Source organism: Haemaphysalis longicornis, unplaced genomic scaffold, assembly GCF_048455015.1.
Source record: "Haemaphysalis longicornis isolate Haplotype H1 unplaced genomic scaffold, Haemaphysalis longicornis Haplotype H1 scaffold_8, whole genome shotgun sequence".
In the NCBI taxonomy this organism is placed as follows: Eukaryota; Metazoa; Arthropoda; class Arachnida; order Ixodida; family Ixodidae; genus Haemaphysalis; species Haemaphysalis longicornis.
In genome coordinates, this window is record NW_027526445.1 from 47,620,134 (window position 1) to 47,636,722 (window position 16,589).

The following is a 16,589-nucleotide window of genomic DNA, read 5'->3' on the forward strand; positions in this document are numbered from 1 at the left end:
CGGAAAGAAAAGTTTTCTTCCTCCATGCCGGTAACGGAGGACCGGTCCCTCCTCTTTGGTTTGACCTCTATTTTCCATGCGAGTTCACAACATTAAGTAAAACCATTTTCCGACGACCTGCATTATCTGACCAATGTATCGTATCGGCCACGTTGTACATCGGCTCTGCATTTTTCGTCTGCTCTTGCACACCTGCATTTCCACGTCTCTTCGATTGGGCCTGCACTTTCTGCACGAGTTCAGAATGAGTTCAGCCGGTTCAGCGCAGGCGCCGCCACGGCAGAACCGGCCCGCGTGTCACGTGGCGTGCGTCTGGGCGGCCAGGATTGTCATTCACGCAACCGGCCCTGCACTTTTGTCGTCTGCTTCTGCACCTCCTCCCTGGGAGGTGCAGGAATGCCATGAACTCATCCTGCACTCCCTGCACCGTCGGTAAATCGAAGAGAAAAGCGCAGGCGCCGCGCGCTGCACTCTAAAATCGAAAAGGTGAGTGCAGCACTACCTGAATGAGTGCAGCGAGTGCAGCCAAATCGACACCACCTTTTAGGTCTCTTCGGTTTGTCACCGTGATTTTCTGAATAATTTGGGCTGCCCAGAGCTGCCCTAGAGCAGCTCCATAACTTTTTTCTTGCCTACTATTTTTTTTTGCAAGGGTCGTCCTGGGGCTGTTTATGAACTGCTACGAACTATACTGTACTGGCTACGGCATAGAGATAATATACTGGGCTACGGCAAATAAAGGGAACATGTTCGAAGAGTCAGCATTAACTACAGTGTCTACAATTATTCAAGGACTGCAGTAGAGTCAGGATCTGTTTCAGTCCATGCTCTTTCGCCCCTCGCTGCACTACTACGGCTAGACTAGATAAAGTGCAAGTGCTGCGCTGAATTGGAAGTGCAACTACACGTTTTGATTTGATATGCGGTAATGCCTCTAAAAAATCCCCTTTCGTCAATAACAATTACGCTTCTTTAGCGAAATAGAACGAATTGTAAAACTTTTGCGGGGCAGTGCAGTCACTTCCGACTTCCGCTGCGCTGCAATCTTTTGTCATTTTTTGTTGTTTAGGATTTGCGGCGTTTGCGGCATGGCTCTGTGACTGCGCTGTGCTGGTTTGCTCGGTTGAAGGATCCGCAAGTTGACAAACTGAAATGACGACAATACGGCAGTTCACGTGCGACGACCTCTTCTTGTTTAATAATGTGTAAGTTCAAATACCTTCGTGAGCGTCGTGGCGTTTTTCGATACTGTGTTAACATGTTCGCTGTCTTCTTTTTCCGTTTTTAGCAATTTGGATCCTCTCACAGAAACTGTATCCTTCTCTGCTGATTTCGCTGCGATGCGACCATTTCAAATCGCGTATAGTTGGAATACCGCTATCAGATCTCGAGGTGTAGTGCCCGCGCTTTTGAATCCTAACCATGCACGTCGCGGGAAACTGCCGGCCAAGCAGCACATGAAATGTTCATCTGTTGTGGTCATGTCGGTCGATTAGCACCAGCGCTGTCGTAAAATTGGCTTCGCCCGACTTTGAACTTTCATTACGCGTCTGTGCCACAAAAAACAAGCGCCCTCACTTTTAATTTGCGTGCGCGGAAATCGAAGGGTTTCAGTTGGAGCATTTGCATGCTCTACCGACTTTCAAAGGCCCAAAGCGTGAATTCGGCGTCCTTGAAGGTGTAACGTGAGGGCTAATCGTACCTCCCAGCAACGCATGGTGTTTCATCCGTAGAGTCTTGGACCAACGGCACGCGATCGCGGATATATGCGCCAGAACAAATAGCGCGATTTCTTTCCATGCAAGTCAGATTGACTCGTGGCCTAATTAGAGTAACAAAGTTTGGAAATTCGGCTTTACAAGCATACCAATAACATGCGATTATTGGACCTCCACGAACGGCACTCTTCAATTTTGCATGCTTGGGTTGATACTTTCGTCTTCGCATTCCAGTTGTCCATGACTGTACGTATGCACGTTCAGATATTTGAAATTAAAAATTTGGCTTTCGTCCCCCCTCTGACGAAAAAAAGACTTGCTTGCTTTACGATTGCATGTACGAACAGCTAAATGTCAGAGCGATAGGGCTTGCGACTTAAGCTAGTGTCTTGATACTTGGTTACGGCAAGCCAGACAAACCACTATGCTTTGTCGTTTCATTGACTGAAAGCTAGACAGATCGTTGTAACCAGAAACAAGGTGACACGTTCAACTTTGCTTGAGCAGGGGTTAATGAAGGCAGTGAACGCTGTTGTCATGCAGGGAGGTTTGTGTGAGTGCCTTAACCATTCCACAGTATGGCCTGTCATTCTATCTTCAGTACCTGGCCCATTGGCCCGAGTACTTTCAGGTGGCAGAGTCTCCGAGCGGCGACATCATGGGCTACAGTACGTGTGCACTTTTTCTTACAGCTGGCTGACTTTGTGACATGAGGTCGGCCGTGTCGTACGTCTGTGTCTTATCGTCACGTATTTTCCAGTCATGGGCAAGGCGGAAGGCATGCAAGAGAACTGGCACGGCCACGTGACGGCGCTCACGGTTGCACCAGAGTACCGGAAGCTCGGCGTCGCTGCCATGCTCATGTCGGGCCTGGAGCAGATCTCAGAAAAGTGAGACATCGAGCGAGCTCAGTCGAACACCGAAAACCAAGATGGCTCTCTTTGTAGTGGTTGTGCGGCACTTGAACTCTGTGATTGAAGAATTTCAGTGCAAAAGAACAAAGGCAGAGGAATAGCGTACATGAGGGCTGTTCATTAATCTTCGTATTTTGTCACTGCCTGCTGGGATTCACCCGTTGCGGATGGCCAGCTCTAAAGTGCCGTTGCATTGCTCAGTTGTCAAGCACCATATGTTGCGAGTGGTCATTGCAGCCGTCTTCATTGAATTTGGAGAGTCCCATTGCACCAGGGGATCACTTATACTCCTGTCACATGGCAAATCTAATGTCATTCAAAGTGAATGACATTAGCTAATGACATTCGGTTCGGCCGTGCGGGTCTACATGGTGAAACAAATGTCGTTTGATTGTGATAGCAGTGACGATTAGCAAACTCGCAAAACCGCAAAATTATATTTCAAGTGCATTTGGAATGTTTTGAGACAAACTATTTTTAAATACATAACCAAGGATTATTTAAAAAAATAATAATAAAATCGCCAGTTTAGGTGACATTTGTAGACATCACAAGCCGAGCCAAGTCCGCAAAAAATCCGTATTAGGGTAGTGTGTGCACCGGGGATGAGATTTTCTTTTTTGTTAGTACTTGTTTGTCTTTCTTTATTTGAACAACAACACGAAGAGGCAAATATAAGTTCGCTGGCAGTTTTTAGAAACAGTATTCTATGGTTTATTACTGAATTTTCTCGTCTAGTGATGCGCCACTGCTGTCGAGACTACTCATTTGGCCGCTAACTGAGGTCCGGGACCTCAGTTAGCCGCTAAATGTCATTCGCCTCAAATGTCATTCGGTATTCTCGTGTAGTGCCGAATTAATGACATTTAGCGCAAATGACACTTGCTATAAATGTCATTAGATCTGCTGCGTGACAGGGGTATTACAGTGGTAATGCTGTTCAACTTTCCGTGTAGGCAGTACTAGTCATGTTTCATTGTTTTTTGGAGGACAAAGTCATGCCCACATGTTTGTAAGAAAAACTCTGTTACGGTACCAGAATTCTATTTGCTGTACGTTGTGGTTAAGGCAATGCTCTGCAATGTGTTAGGTCGTGGATTCTATTCTTGACCACACATGCTGAATTTACTACTGTAGGTCGAAATGCAAAAAATTGAAACGTGAAAATTCGGCTCATGTGAAAATCATGTCAGACAAATCAATCTGACTGTCTGCCCCATTGCCGGGTCTGCCTTTGACGCATTAAATTCCAACTTTGCAATTCAACACATTTATTTATACTGTGGTAAGCATAGAGTTCATCACCCTTTCTTAGCCCCAAATTTGCCAAGCTACGTGTCGATAGCAAATCCTCATTTAGGACCAGAGCTTACTGAAAGGCAAAAAGGGTTTTAAAAGTCCGTGTGATTTGAATGGGCTTCTAAGCCCTCTGACGGGTGTGCCTGCCTTCTTGGGAACCCAAAGCTACTCTGTGTTGGTCAGGTGGTGAAATTGCCTGCCCTCTTTGTTGCAGGAAGCAGACGTACTTCGTCGACCTGTTTGTCCGAGTGTCCAACAAGGTCGCTGTTGACATGTACAAGAGGCTAGGCTACAGCGTCTACCGGAGGGTTCTGGAGTACTACTTTGGCGATCCGGACGAAGATGCCTTCGGTGGGTAGTGCTGGGCGGGCATCCGTGTTTGCTAAGCTCAAGAGGTAGTTACGAACGAGAGAATAAAGCTGGCGGTGCAAACATACAAGGAACACTGAAGTGAGGTCGTCGGACTTGTAATTGCGGCCACGCTTCGTGGTTCAACTTGTGTATTGTGTGTCGCAGGCATCTAGGGTCTTGGTTTTTTTTTCTTTTTCCAACTCGGCAAACATTATAGAACAGTAGGAGCCAATTGTGGCTTTTCAATGACGTGCTGCTCAGACGTGACCCTAGTTTGCAGTGTAGTTCGGTGCTATCTGAGTCTTGAAAATTTTGATGATTTGCCGACTTGTGTCGAAAATGGACGCTGTGGGAAATGACTCATGCCCGGATTGCCAAGGTGCTATAGGCCGGCAAGGGGCAAGGGCAACCTCTCAAATCCCCCCAAACCACCCGAGTTCTCCCGTTTTCTGCATTTTTGACGGGTCTTGTGTTACGGGAGTGACTCAAGGCCATTGAACCCTAGAGTTGCTAATGGACAATGTTCTGCCCAGGCCGCTCCACTGTTGCACTCACCAGCGTCTGGAACCAGCATTTTCGCGCATATAACCCGCACCAAAACTGCGAAAATTACAGTGGCAAAGTGCGGATAATACACGGGGTTTTTCCTTTGGTACAGCTTCACGGCAATGCGCGTTATGCCGTGAAGCTCCTGCGCAGTAACACTGACTAAGCTTTCCATGGCAGTGATTGTGCAAAACATTCAAGGACAAGGAAGAAAAAAATGAGGACGGCTGCACTCTGACAGCTGAATTTTATTAGTGCATTGTGACTGTCGCCTTGCAGTCAGTGTATTCTACTTGCTAAATGTACGCTTTTTCTGTCTAGTGTGATGTGTTGCTCGAGCAGTAGCTTTGGTCCAGCCTTTCCTGCATCAAATGTGCGGGCCATATGCGAGGACGTTTTTTTTCTTTTCCGGCGGGCTGAAAGTGAGGGTCCGGATTATATGCAGGGGCGGGTTGTATGCACGAAAATGCGGTATCTTGTCTCGCCGGCGTACCCATCAAGCTGTCTGCCTGCGTGTGCACTATCCTAAGGCGGCTCTGCCATCTAATCAAGCCCATTCAAACCGTCGGTGTAGAAAAATGCGTGCCCAGCCCTCTGCCCGACGTCATGTACAGGCCGCATATGCTGCTAGCTGTGTACCTCCTTCCAATGTCAAACGCCTATTCGGGATTTCGGGTTTACACCATTCCCACCGCAACCTATGTGTCAGTGCTCAAACCATGTAAAGCTGCCTTGCAGACCTGGAAGGGTGCCGTGATTGTCAGTGGCAAACTAGCAAAAAGTATTAAAGGAACCAGCACTTTGGAAAATACCTTTTTCCAACGAATAAGTGCCTATAAGCAGGCTGTAAGAACTCGTGTACCTGGCTCACACAATACAAGCTTCAAACTGGCCATGCAGACAAAACAAAGTTTGTTTTATTTGAAAGATTTCGTGTTTCATAGTGCCCCCAGCACTTGTCAGGCAGCAAATGATGCCATGCTCACTGAGGAATTATCCAATTTGGGTTAAAATTTTCATTCTCCCGCAAATCGGGTGTTTTCGTGGCGTGAAGTCATGAGGGCGGATATTCAAACAACCTTCCATTGCGTCATTAGGCTCTGCAGCCTTCCTTACCGTCAGTCCTCCCAGATGGCGCTTCCATACCAAAGCCGCGGACTGTTGTCCGTTGTTGTTTTGTTTCTGACTGCATTTGCACCTGGCTTGTTTTTGCTACCGCAGAAAGTAATCGTTTCGTGAAACATGGGGTATTTTCGACAAACAGGGTCACGTAAGACAACATCGCTTATGCCAATCGGCCAGTGTTGTCTGAGACAGCTCCAAAGCACCGCAGTGCTGTGTAGCTAAAACAAGCATAGGTGCGCCCAGTTCCAACAACAGCAGTGCGCATCGTTACTTCCATGTTTACGTGTATTTTCGCAACTTTCCTTGTTTACCATACCATTCATACTGCTGTAAAATGAGTATGCATTACATTTAGGTGCAAATAGCTCGTTCGGCAAGCTTATAAGCCCTGCCTAATTTGCGTTTGCTTTTTCCAGCCTCAACCAATCGCACAGCCGGGCATATGACATCATAGGTTCTGTTGCGGGAAATGAGCTAGCGGGTCGCATGGCCATTCCTTTTTTCCTAATTATACCTCTATCTTGTTTGAGCGAATTGTGTGTTAAAAGCGGTGTCAGTATGATTCTAACGAGGCAATCTTTTGAATGAACCAAACGTGTTTTGTCTGCATGACCCCTTTAAGTAATTAGATGCTTACAAACCCCTTTGTAGTGTCCCTTCAAACCAGAAATTCGAAAGCGCTGGGATTACTTGCAGTGTACAGTCGTTGTGCCTTGTCATGAACCTGCTCTGTCCTCTACGTGTGCCGATATACTGCTTGGCCAAGACTGACTAAACTGTGTCCTCCGTTTATCTTGCAGACATGCGGAAGGCTCTCTCGCGAGACATCTTCAAGAAGTCGGTGATTCCTCTTGCCCACCCTGTACGTCCCGAAGACGTGGACTGAGTTAGTATTTGTGCAATAAAATGGAGGGCTCTTGTTCCTGTTCAGAGGGTAAAAAAACAAAAGCTACGTGGAGGAGAGGAACTCGGGTTGCTGTGAACACAATGGCATTGTACACCCTCTGCCCTTGCAATGGAAGGCTACCCTAAACGCTTTTTTTTTTTTTTTTTTTTGGCAAGCATTACATTTCCCAGGTGAAAATTTCCAGTTGAAGCCTTCATGAACCCTTTAAAAGTTGCGTCTACCACCAACTTGTTTGAGCCCAATTTTTTTCAGAAACGTGTCATTCTGTGGTCTCGTTTGTTCAGCACGAATACAGTCAGTCCTGGGTACTATATCGAACTCCAAGGGGGCTGCAAAATAGCTCGATATGTCAACAATTCGATATATAAAATATTTTCTTTTGCATAGGATTTCCATGGGGATGTTTGGACTGTTCGATATCCGGGATCAACTATGTAGGTAATCTTGCTCACCTGTTGATTTTCAGCTCCAATAAAGATTTCCACCTGCTGAGCTGGCCCTCGCAGATTACAATGTCTGACGTGTCACAGAACAGCAGCATCCACATGGGCACCAATACAAAATTCTTCACCCTCGCATGAGGTGGCAGAAGCATTTTGCTCGCAGAGCCAGTAAAAGCACTTGGTAACCCAGTTTCTTGGCTTGGCGTGTTGAAGACCAAGTTTGAGAGAGAGAGAGAGAGAGAGAGAGAGAGAGAAAACGTTTATTGAAACAACAGGGACAGGGTAGGGGAGAAAAAGAGTTAGGAGCTGTGGGCGGCCATCCTATTCCGGTAGGCCGTGTGCCGCGGCTGCCATCCTCGCCTGAGAGATCAGGGCCTCCTGGTCTTCAAGTTTGAAACAAATTTTTATCAAAATTGTAGTTGGTCCTAGATATGTAACTAATGTGAAGCAAGATCTTTCTCCTCAGCCTTCGACTTAACACCGTACCTCTCGTAGCATTGCCATCGTAATTTCTTTTCAAGATCTGCCAAACAGTAAGCCAGATTCCTTGCAGTACTGCAAGTAGCATGCTTCTATGGTAGTGTGCAGGGCTTTTTTTTCTCCATTATTGCAGACCTTTGCAGAGCAAATTAGTGTGGGCTTGTATTCCTAGCATTGCACCATATCAGCCTCTAGTAAAATGTAAAAAATTTCGACAGTACTTCGTGCGTTTCGATTGATACAAGGGTCGTAAACACACTTTGCCCAATTCATTTGCAGCGGCAACCCCTTTTTTTTTCTTAACCAAGGGCGAGAAGAAATAAAATATTCCAAAGTGTACCTGCCGTGTGAAACTGGGTGCCAAAGTGTCGTAAAATAGCTTTTGTCACATACACTACACTGGTATTGCACTTTGTTTCACACAGTCCCAGCACCCAGCTTGACTGCCTAATCTGCTGGTAGGCGATACTGAGCATTGAATCGGACCAAAGTGACACTAAATTCCTGGGCGCAATTTTTGACAAGCCAAGGGAATTGGGCGACACAAAATTGTCAGCCAAAGCGTTTGCTGGTCAGCTGAGAGATTTGTCGACTGAACGTGTGTAACATGTTTTCAAGCTGATCGAGAAGTGTGCCCTTTATCTACTGGCTTTGCTGCAAGTCTCATTGAAGTATCACTGTCTCTGCAGTGCCTTCCACCCTGTCCTTTCGTTGCCGTCCAACTGCCCCATCTTTTCCCCATTCCCCACATCTGTTCTCCCCTCTCTTCTAAGCTCCCCCTCGCACCTGCGTCCTTTCCTAACCCACTGCCAGTACTCCCCTCTGATCCTCTACTTTTCCCCTTCACCCTCTCCCCATACTCCCTGTGGTCCCAGTTTCCCCCTCGTATACTGCCTTCACCCACTCCTACTCCTCCACCTCACTGTTCCCCTTTTCCCTCTCTCCCCAATCTTTCCCCCTCACATTTCCCTCCTTCCGCACCCTCTTGTGCCCTTCTCTCCCCTCCCACTACTATTTCGTGTCCCCTCCCTTCTCTCTCTAGCAAGCACCCCCACCCGTGGCATCTATCGTCCAGGTGACAGACAGACGGATCATCATTTCGACACTCTGCTAACCCAAGAACCAGTGTCCCTGAAGAACTTCTTCCAGGGACAGTTCACCTCTTCGTCTTCCAGTCGGGTTGAAGCTTGCTCCTTTGTCTCATTTTGTCGACAGAGAAGTCCAAGGGAAAGTCTTGCTTCTGTCATGTGCGCACCAAATGCAACCAGGCCTAGCCTCGGGAACGTGTTCTAGGTTCCGTGTTCAACACATTGCAGTAGGCAGAGCCATGTTTGATGGCCATGGTCGATCGATCAATGGGAGCTTCCAACTCGGCACTTCCAACCAGTGTTGCGGAATGGACAGCCCCATTCCATTCCAAGAAAATAAAACTTTCTGAAATTATATTCCTTTCAATTCCACGGAATGGCAAAATTCCACGGAATGGCAAAACAAAAAGAATGCTTGGCAGTCACGTGGGTGGTCGCCAAATTCCGGCCATATTTATACGGGCAACCTTTTAAAGTGGCAACAGATCATCACTCCCTCTGTTGGCTGGCGAACCTGAAAGATCCCTCGGGGCGTCTAGCCCGCTGGAGCCTCCGATTACAGGAGTTCGACGTCGCGATAGTGTACAGGTAGGGCCACAAGCACAGCGACGCAGACTGCTTGTCACGCGCCCCTGTTGCCCAGGACTCAACTGATGCAGATGATGATGGTGGCTTCCTCGGTGCCATAAACCAAATGGCTCTGGCTCAAGAACAGTGGGATGATTCAGAGCTTGATCCCCTAATAGATACCTCGAAGGCCAAACCTTTCAGTTACCTCCAGTTTTCGCACGCAGCCGTACATCGTTTCGTCTCCTCAACAACGTCCTGTACAAGAAGTTTGGTCCCACGGGAACAACGCACCTACTCGTTGCTCCCAAAACACTCCGTGAGGAGATTCTCGGAGCCTGTCACGATGAGCCGTCCTCTGGTCATCTCGGCTTCGCCTGCACATTGGCGTGCATACGCCACAAGTATTACTGGCCGAAGCTGACTGAGAGCGTGAAACGTTATGTTAAAACCTGTCGTGACTGTCAGAGGTGCAAGACGCCACCGACAAAGCCAGCGTTTTTTCTGCAGCCCATAGATCCCCCAAAAGTACCCTTTCAACAAGTGGGGATGGACCTTTTGGGTCCTTTTCCTTTGTCCTCACCTGTCAACAAGTGGATAACTGTTGCTACTGATTGCTTGACTCATTATTATGAGACCAAAGCTATATCCCGGGGCACTGCCACAGAGGTTGCGAAGTTTTTCGTTGAAAACATAGTAATTCGCCACGGTGCCCCAACGGTAGTCATCATAGACACAGGAACTGCTTTCACTGGGCAACTGCTTGACGAAGTCTTGAAGCTTAGCTGCACCAGCCACCGTAAAACAAAAACAACCGCATATCACCCTCAGTCTAATGGACTTACAGAATGGTTGAACAAGACAATAGCAGATATGCTTTCAATGTGCGTAGACATAGACCATCGTAACTGGGATGACATCCTTCCATATGTGACGTTCGCCTACAATACGGCGGCGCAAGAAACCGCATTTTTCTCCTTTCAGCTTAGTATATGGTCGGGATGTCATCACAATGCTCGACTCGATGCTTCTTCCTGAAGGGTGCGACAATGTCACTTATGGTGCTGAAGAAATCGTTCAGCGCGCAGAAGCCTCACACCAGCCAGCACGTCAGTGCATTCTACACCAGCAAACCCGTGACACGCGGTGGTACAACCTCCGCCATAGAGAAGTCACTGGCCAGGAGAAGAAGTGTGGGTGTGGACCCCGGTTCGTCGACGAGGCCACTCCGAGAAGTTACTGCGACGCTACTTCGGACCATACACAGTCTTGCACTGGATGAGTGACGTGAATTATGAGGTTATTCCTGAAGGAACAGTGCGTTCCCCGTGGGGCCCTATGCGAGCTGAGGTTGTCCATGTTGCACGGATGAAGCCTTATCACGCTCGCTGAACTCAACCTCGGACAACTGTGGTGTTTCGTAAAACTCGTTTCTCTTGTTTTACCGTCTAGAGGACCTGTTGGTAAAGCATTGGGACGATGCCTTTCAGGGAAGGGGGCAATGCCGCAGTGCTGTCATCGTGCGAGCCCATTAGTGTATGTCTCACGGCAGCTTCCCTGTTACAATCCCCCCATCTGGGTACGCGCCATAGCGCCTGTAAGAAAAGAACTAAAAAGAAGACAAAGACGAGAATCGAGACGCGTTCTGGCTGTTTGCCAGCGCTACTGCATTGCGGTCTAGTGTGTTTTCTCCCGGTGTATCTACACCATTAAACTCTCCTATTCCATTTTTCCCGTGACAGTATTTTACTTGTCCTCGAGGCTTTCTATGGCAGGAGCAGTTGGGGGCGGCCCAGGAACTGGTCAGGACTTGCAAGCAGGAGAGGGCATCTCGATGATGACTTGCAACATTGTGGTGCAGGGCTATTGCTGTGGCTTAAGATGCAACATCATTACAAACAGAAAAAGGGGGGGAGGGGGAAGGGGGGGCAAACTTCTGACGACGAAAAGATGAGAGATTTTAATTTCCGAATACTCAGGAGAAAACGCACGCTTCATTTCCTGAAAAGTTGCCTGTAGGCTACGATGCTCCCTAAAGCCGAATTTGAGTGCAGCGCTAACTGCAGAGTCCTAGAGTCCTCTCGGTGATGGCGCATAGCTGCTGCGTCTGAGGGAGCGATTGCGTTGTAAGCGAGCACATGACAGTGTGCTGCTCTAACGTTATCTCGCAACGCGTCGCTGCCACTGAGCTTGTATCGCAGGCAACCTCGACTTACTGCCCTACGTACCGCTTACACTTTCCCCCGGCGCTTTCTTGCTGGCTCTACCTCGTCTATTTTCTACAGGAAAATATCAGTAAGCTTAGACATAAATGTCGCGCAGCGAGAAAACAGGTGATGTTTATGCATTACATATTGTTGAGATAATAGCGTGCAACAATTAAAAAAGAAAAAAATATCCCCGAGGGTTGTTTAGAAGAATGCACGATAGTGGCAATAGGGCTTCATGTGTAAATAAACTTTACAGTGGAAGCTTTCTTGGTGGGACCAATGACATTTTGTCAAAAAACTAATGCTTTTCCTCATAGACTGGCTGCTCAACCAAAAAGCTCTGATAAGATAAGGATAAGATATAAGATAAGGACACATGGCACAGGCATGAACCCGGGTTACTTGTGCAGTAAAACGGTTACTTGGAAATCTCGAAAGAAAAACGGTTCTAGATAAGACAATACACCCACCAATCATGAAGAAGTACATTACAGTCAAACCCGGTTATAACGAACCCGGGTAGAGCGAACTATACTATATATCGAACAAAAATATTTCAGTTACGGAAATACACGAGAAACATACTCCTTATAATGAAGTTCACATAGGATATATCGAACTCTGTGCGCCTAGAATGGCCGCCAAAATGCATGGTCTCGAAGCGGCGATTGAGATGTGGATTGGCCGCGACCACGGAGCAAGAGCCGCGACTGAGACATTGCGCGTCGCACGGAGCGACGTGACGCCCGACACTTTCCATAACTGTTTCCGACACGCGGGACTCGCGACGGAACCTGCCCAGTCAGCGAGTCCGGACCAAGACAGCAGCATTGAATTGTGGGAAGAACTCGCCAATGTTCCCGATGATGTCGCGAGCGAGAGCCGTCCGACGCTTATAATGAAGCGCTTTCGGAAGTCGATGTGCTCCGCCAGTGCTTCTTCGATTTTGGAGGACGTGGACTTGAACTGGTGCAAACAATGTTTCATGTAGAGAATGCTATGCTAGTTGAAGCTGCCAAAACGAAAGAGTGAAAACAAAAATCACCGCTTTTTTACAAAGTAGGCAATTGGGGCAGAAAGTAGCTTTATTACTTGCAATAGATGGACTACTTTGGGTGTGGTAATGGTTACTTTACTGCGTTCGTTTCTGCATGCGGGGATGGTGGAGTTGGGGTTGGGGGAGGGCTCCCGCGGATTGCAAACTCGTTATAGGCGGGTTCGGCTATATCGAACTATTGGATATATCGAACTAATCGAAGTGCATATTGTAGTTCACTATAAACGGGTTTGACTGTAGTACTATACCTGTAGCTCATAAACGATGTATCGCTATACATTTAGGTTGTTTGTAGATGCGTTCACTTGGTGTGCAAAAAACTCATCGCATGGGTTTGGTCTTCGTTTGCGATCTGGGTTTTTGAAGGTCTGACGATCGATTGGACGCACTTTCAGTGAAGGCAGGATACACTTTTAGCAAAGGTTTTTACGCACTGTTGACGCAGTTTTGATGTGAGAGAGATTTCGTGCTTCTTGAAACTTTTCTTAGAAAGGAATGGTAAAATTTTTTTTCATTGCCAACACTTGCTGACTTTCATGCACTACGAGACGCACTTGCAGTTCAAAACAACACAAGCCCTAAACTTGTGCAAATGTAAAACTTTTAGTTCATGCTGCCCTAACCCCAGCACCTCAAATATGACTCACGAAAGTTTATTTGATCAATCAATGTGGTGAAAACCACCTGGCCAGGACAGTGTGGTCTGTTTGGAGTCCTGTAATCTCGATGCATGGATGGAGGCAATTTGGAATTTCGCCAACAACCAGAGTACGGCCAATCATTGCCTTCACTGATACCTTTTCTAGTTTGACACATGTATATCCCGATAGTACAACTGCTCAACAGAAGTGTACGGCCACAAAGTAAAATAAAGAGGAGCGCTTACTGCGGCCCAGAAAAAATTGTTTGCGCGGGCCGATAATGTTCCCACGCCACCCAGCTTTCACTTTGCTCTCTTCCTCTGTCGCAACCCTCTCGTCGTTGTGCCTTGCTGCTCTCCCTTTGCTCGCTCTCCCCAGCGGCTTTTCTCCTTCCGCCGCGACATCTGCCTTCTAACATGTCAAACTGTGCACGCAATCACGAATCCAATTATGGGGCGCTGCCGCAATGTGCGGTAGGGTAATTGCACACCGCCACATACGTGACAATCGCTTATTCCTTATCAAGGAACGTTTAGTCAAAAATATTCAAGGCCAGCTGAAAAATAGGTTTAAGCCCAGCAAATCTAAGATGCAATCGTTGAACGATGATTTCTGAAAAAAACCAACCAAGAAACGAGCTATACCAATATCGCACCCTACAACATGCACTCTAGCTTTATTTGTCTTAAGGTAAAGCGATGAAGCGCGAAAATCGCCCTATCCTGCCACGTGCTTAACGATTTATGCTTCTTCTGCACACAAACAACGTTAACGGAGGTCGTCCACAATCTATAGGCGTGCGCAATGATGCATACATTTCTACACAAGAAATTTACGGCTGCCGCCTTGCAATGAATACAAAAAGGCGCTGTCAGCGTGATTAGGCAACAAAGAATTCCGAACGCTATCTTTGTTTTAATCGGTGTCGTTACTAGGGCCCGACGTTCACTGTCACTGTGCGGTCGTGATATCTTGTCGACGCCGGCAGCGGATAACTCCAGATGCATTGCTTAGCAACGTGTTCTGATGACCTGGTTTGTGAAAATAGTTTTTCGAGAATAAAGAGCCAAGCTGGATAATGACCAATATTCCGTGATAAGAAGTACTCGCGTTTTTTAAAAATTAAATTTAATTGAAAAAAAAAACTTCATCAAATTAAATTTGCAGCATGTGCTTACAGCTACACCTCTCGCTATCTTATTAATGTTGGCATCGACGGACGTCTGCCACCTGCAAGTCGTATCTGCGTGTAGTAATTAACAGCTGGACAGCCGGTTAAGGGGTCGCAAGTGTTCACATGTTGGAGAGGGAGGGGGGCAAGTGCTGTGGAGCCAGCCGTGATACCGTATTTCTCGAAGCGTCCCCCAGCGTGCCGAGCCGTGCTTGTTTCGGAAATACTCTCAACTAGTGTGAACTTATGATAGGAGCAGCTGTTCATGCAATTCAAATAGTTAAGGTAATTTGAAACGCATTGTTGACTTCTGAAGCACCTTGCGCCAGTCATCATTGTTCAAGCAGCACTCCGCATTTTACGTGCGTTCTACAGCAAGGAGCCAGCTGCTTTCGACTATTTGTATGTAGTAGTTCCCAGGAGCGCAGTGCACTACACAGCAGTGTGTTGTGCACTACGCATAATGTAATGCAATGCGTGCCGTCTTATAAGCTCCAAAAAGAGAAGAAAAGAATCTCGGGGCTACACCCTGTGGGCTAACGTACGGGATAGCAGAGGAACCCGGCTAGTTTCGTGACACGAGCAGAGACACTGAAGCGATTTGGCATGTCGGCTGACTGGTTAGCATTCATATAGACCTTGAGCCAGCAAGTATAGCTTACAGATGGTGAAAAAGTAGAGGGGCACTTTTAAAATTGCTCGTTGTCAGAACTAGTCTGCTTCTGTCGGCCTTTGTGATAAATGTAGAACACAACCGAATTTATTTTCACCAATTTACGAGACGTACTCCCATTCGTGGCATGCAGTGCGTAAACGGTAGGGTTTCTCCAGCGGCCAGATGTCTGTATGTGGTTTGTACATTTTGTTTTCCCACCCTGCAAAGCAATCCTTGTGGTATTTTTACCGTACGACAACTTCATTTCGTGAGGTAGTGGTTATCCAAGAGGTGCTGTTGAACATGCTCATTAACCCGTGCGAAAGAAGCCTGCAACGGACGCGAAGGTGTGCAAAACAGGCCCAAAACAAGCGTCGCTGAAGCAGACGACAAAGCTGGTGGAATGGGTCCCACTGTCACGCCCGCCCGCCTGGCTGAGCAGGCTCCGGCGCACGGGGAACGCCAATTAACAGCACCCGTTTGCCGCGCCATCTACACTATGCTCCGTGAGTGAGGGACATTAAGGGCCTGTCAGAGAGAATAAAGTCGGCGCTCCTCTTTATCTTACTCCATGTGTACGGCCTTAGTTCATGCATAAATGGCCACCGCCACACCAACTTCCATAGTGATGCCCCGTTGCATTTGTGTTTTTAAGCTATCTCATGTTCTCAACCTTTAATAAACCGATTCCCACCAGTTTTGTCTTTAATACTGCCTTTTTGTTCATTCACGCACAGTTTGAAGAGGTTGAGCATGCCAGCAATCCACTAGATCTAGCTCTGTGAGCTTATTGGTGCACCATCATAGCCAATGTCAGCAAAAATGCACACTGACATGACCTAATGGTGTTCCGTCGTCGCGGCGTAACTGAGAGGCTTCGAAAGCCAAGCAGCTTATATAGTCATAAGCGTTCCAAAACTCGAGAACCACTGGCGCCTGTCATACATCCCTGTTCTTTAGTGCAAGGAAAACTGTAGGTACATTTGAGGCAAAATATACGCAACTAATGGCAGTGCCCGCATTCAATTAGTTTGGAATGCTCGTTGGGTTCGTTTTTGCGATAGTCACCGAAAGTGGCAGTGCAACGCCGGCACGTGCGGGAGGAAAAGCAAGCACAAAAAGAACAGAACTCCCGCTGGCGGAGTTTCAGGCAGGGGGCGTGCGAGCACTGCGGAGGCGGGAAATTTGAAATGCGTTGGGTGGCAGCAGTGAGCGGACAGCGGCGCCACTGTCGAATCACTGCTCTGCACTTCCGACAGCTTTCACGTTGAGTGGACCGTCTTTAATTTTCCACCCTCATTCCTGCCTTGCGAGAAAACAGACGGCAGGGCATATGCGCACGGATGTGTGACGTGACGTCTACCGAGGTGATGATGGCCACAGGGTGGGGAAACACGTGCGCAGTGCCGCCTGTGGA

General features: G+C 47.5%; 1 protein-coding gene across 1 annotated transcript; it reads left to right on the forward strand.

Moving 5' to 3' along the window:
- Positions 1–1,069: 1,069 nt before the first annotated feature.
- On the forward strand, positions 1,070–7,350 carry Naa20a (N-alpha-acetyltransferase 20 A). Its single transcript, XM_077680295.1, has 6 exons — positions 1,070–1,205; positions 1,289–1,313; positions 2,296–2,386; positions 2,479–2,608; positions 4,146–4,282; positions 6,754–7,350. The coding sequence occupies exons 1-6, from the start codon at positions 1,153–1,155 to the stop codon at positions 6,837–6,839; spliced, it is 522 nt and encodes a 173-aa protein (XP_077536421.1). The 5' UTR covers positions 1,070–1,152; the 3' UTR covers positions 6,840–7,350.
- The last annotated feature ends 9,239 nt before the right edge of the window (positions 7,351–16,589 follow it).

Bases quoted from the DNA above. Each gene is read 5' to 3' on its own strand.
- Naa20a (XM_077680295.1), top strand. From the start codon at position 1,153: ATGACGACAATACGGCAGTTCACGTGCGACGACCTCTTCTTGTTTAAT. The intron at 2,387-2,478 runs GTACGTGTGCAC...CGTATTTTCCAG, and splicing joins CGGCGACATCATGGGCTACA to TCATGGGCAAGGCGGAAGGC. The intron at 4,283-6,753 runs GTGGGTAGTGCT...TTTATCTTGCAG, and splicing joins TCCGGACGAAGATGCCTTCG to ACATGCGGAAGGCTCTCTCG.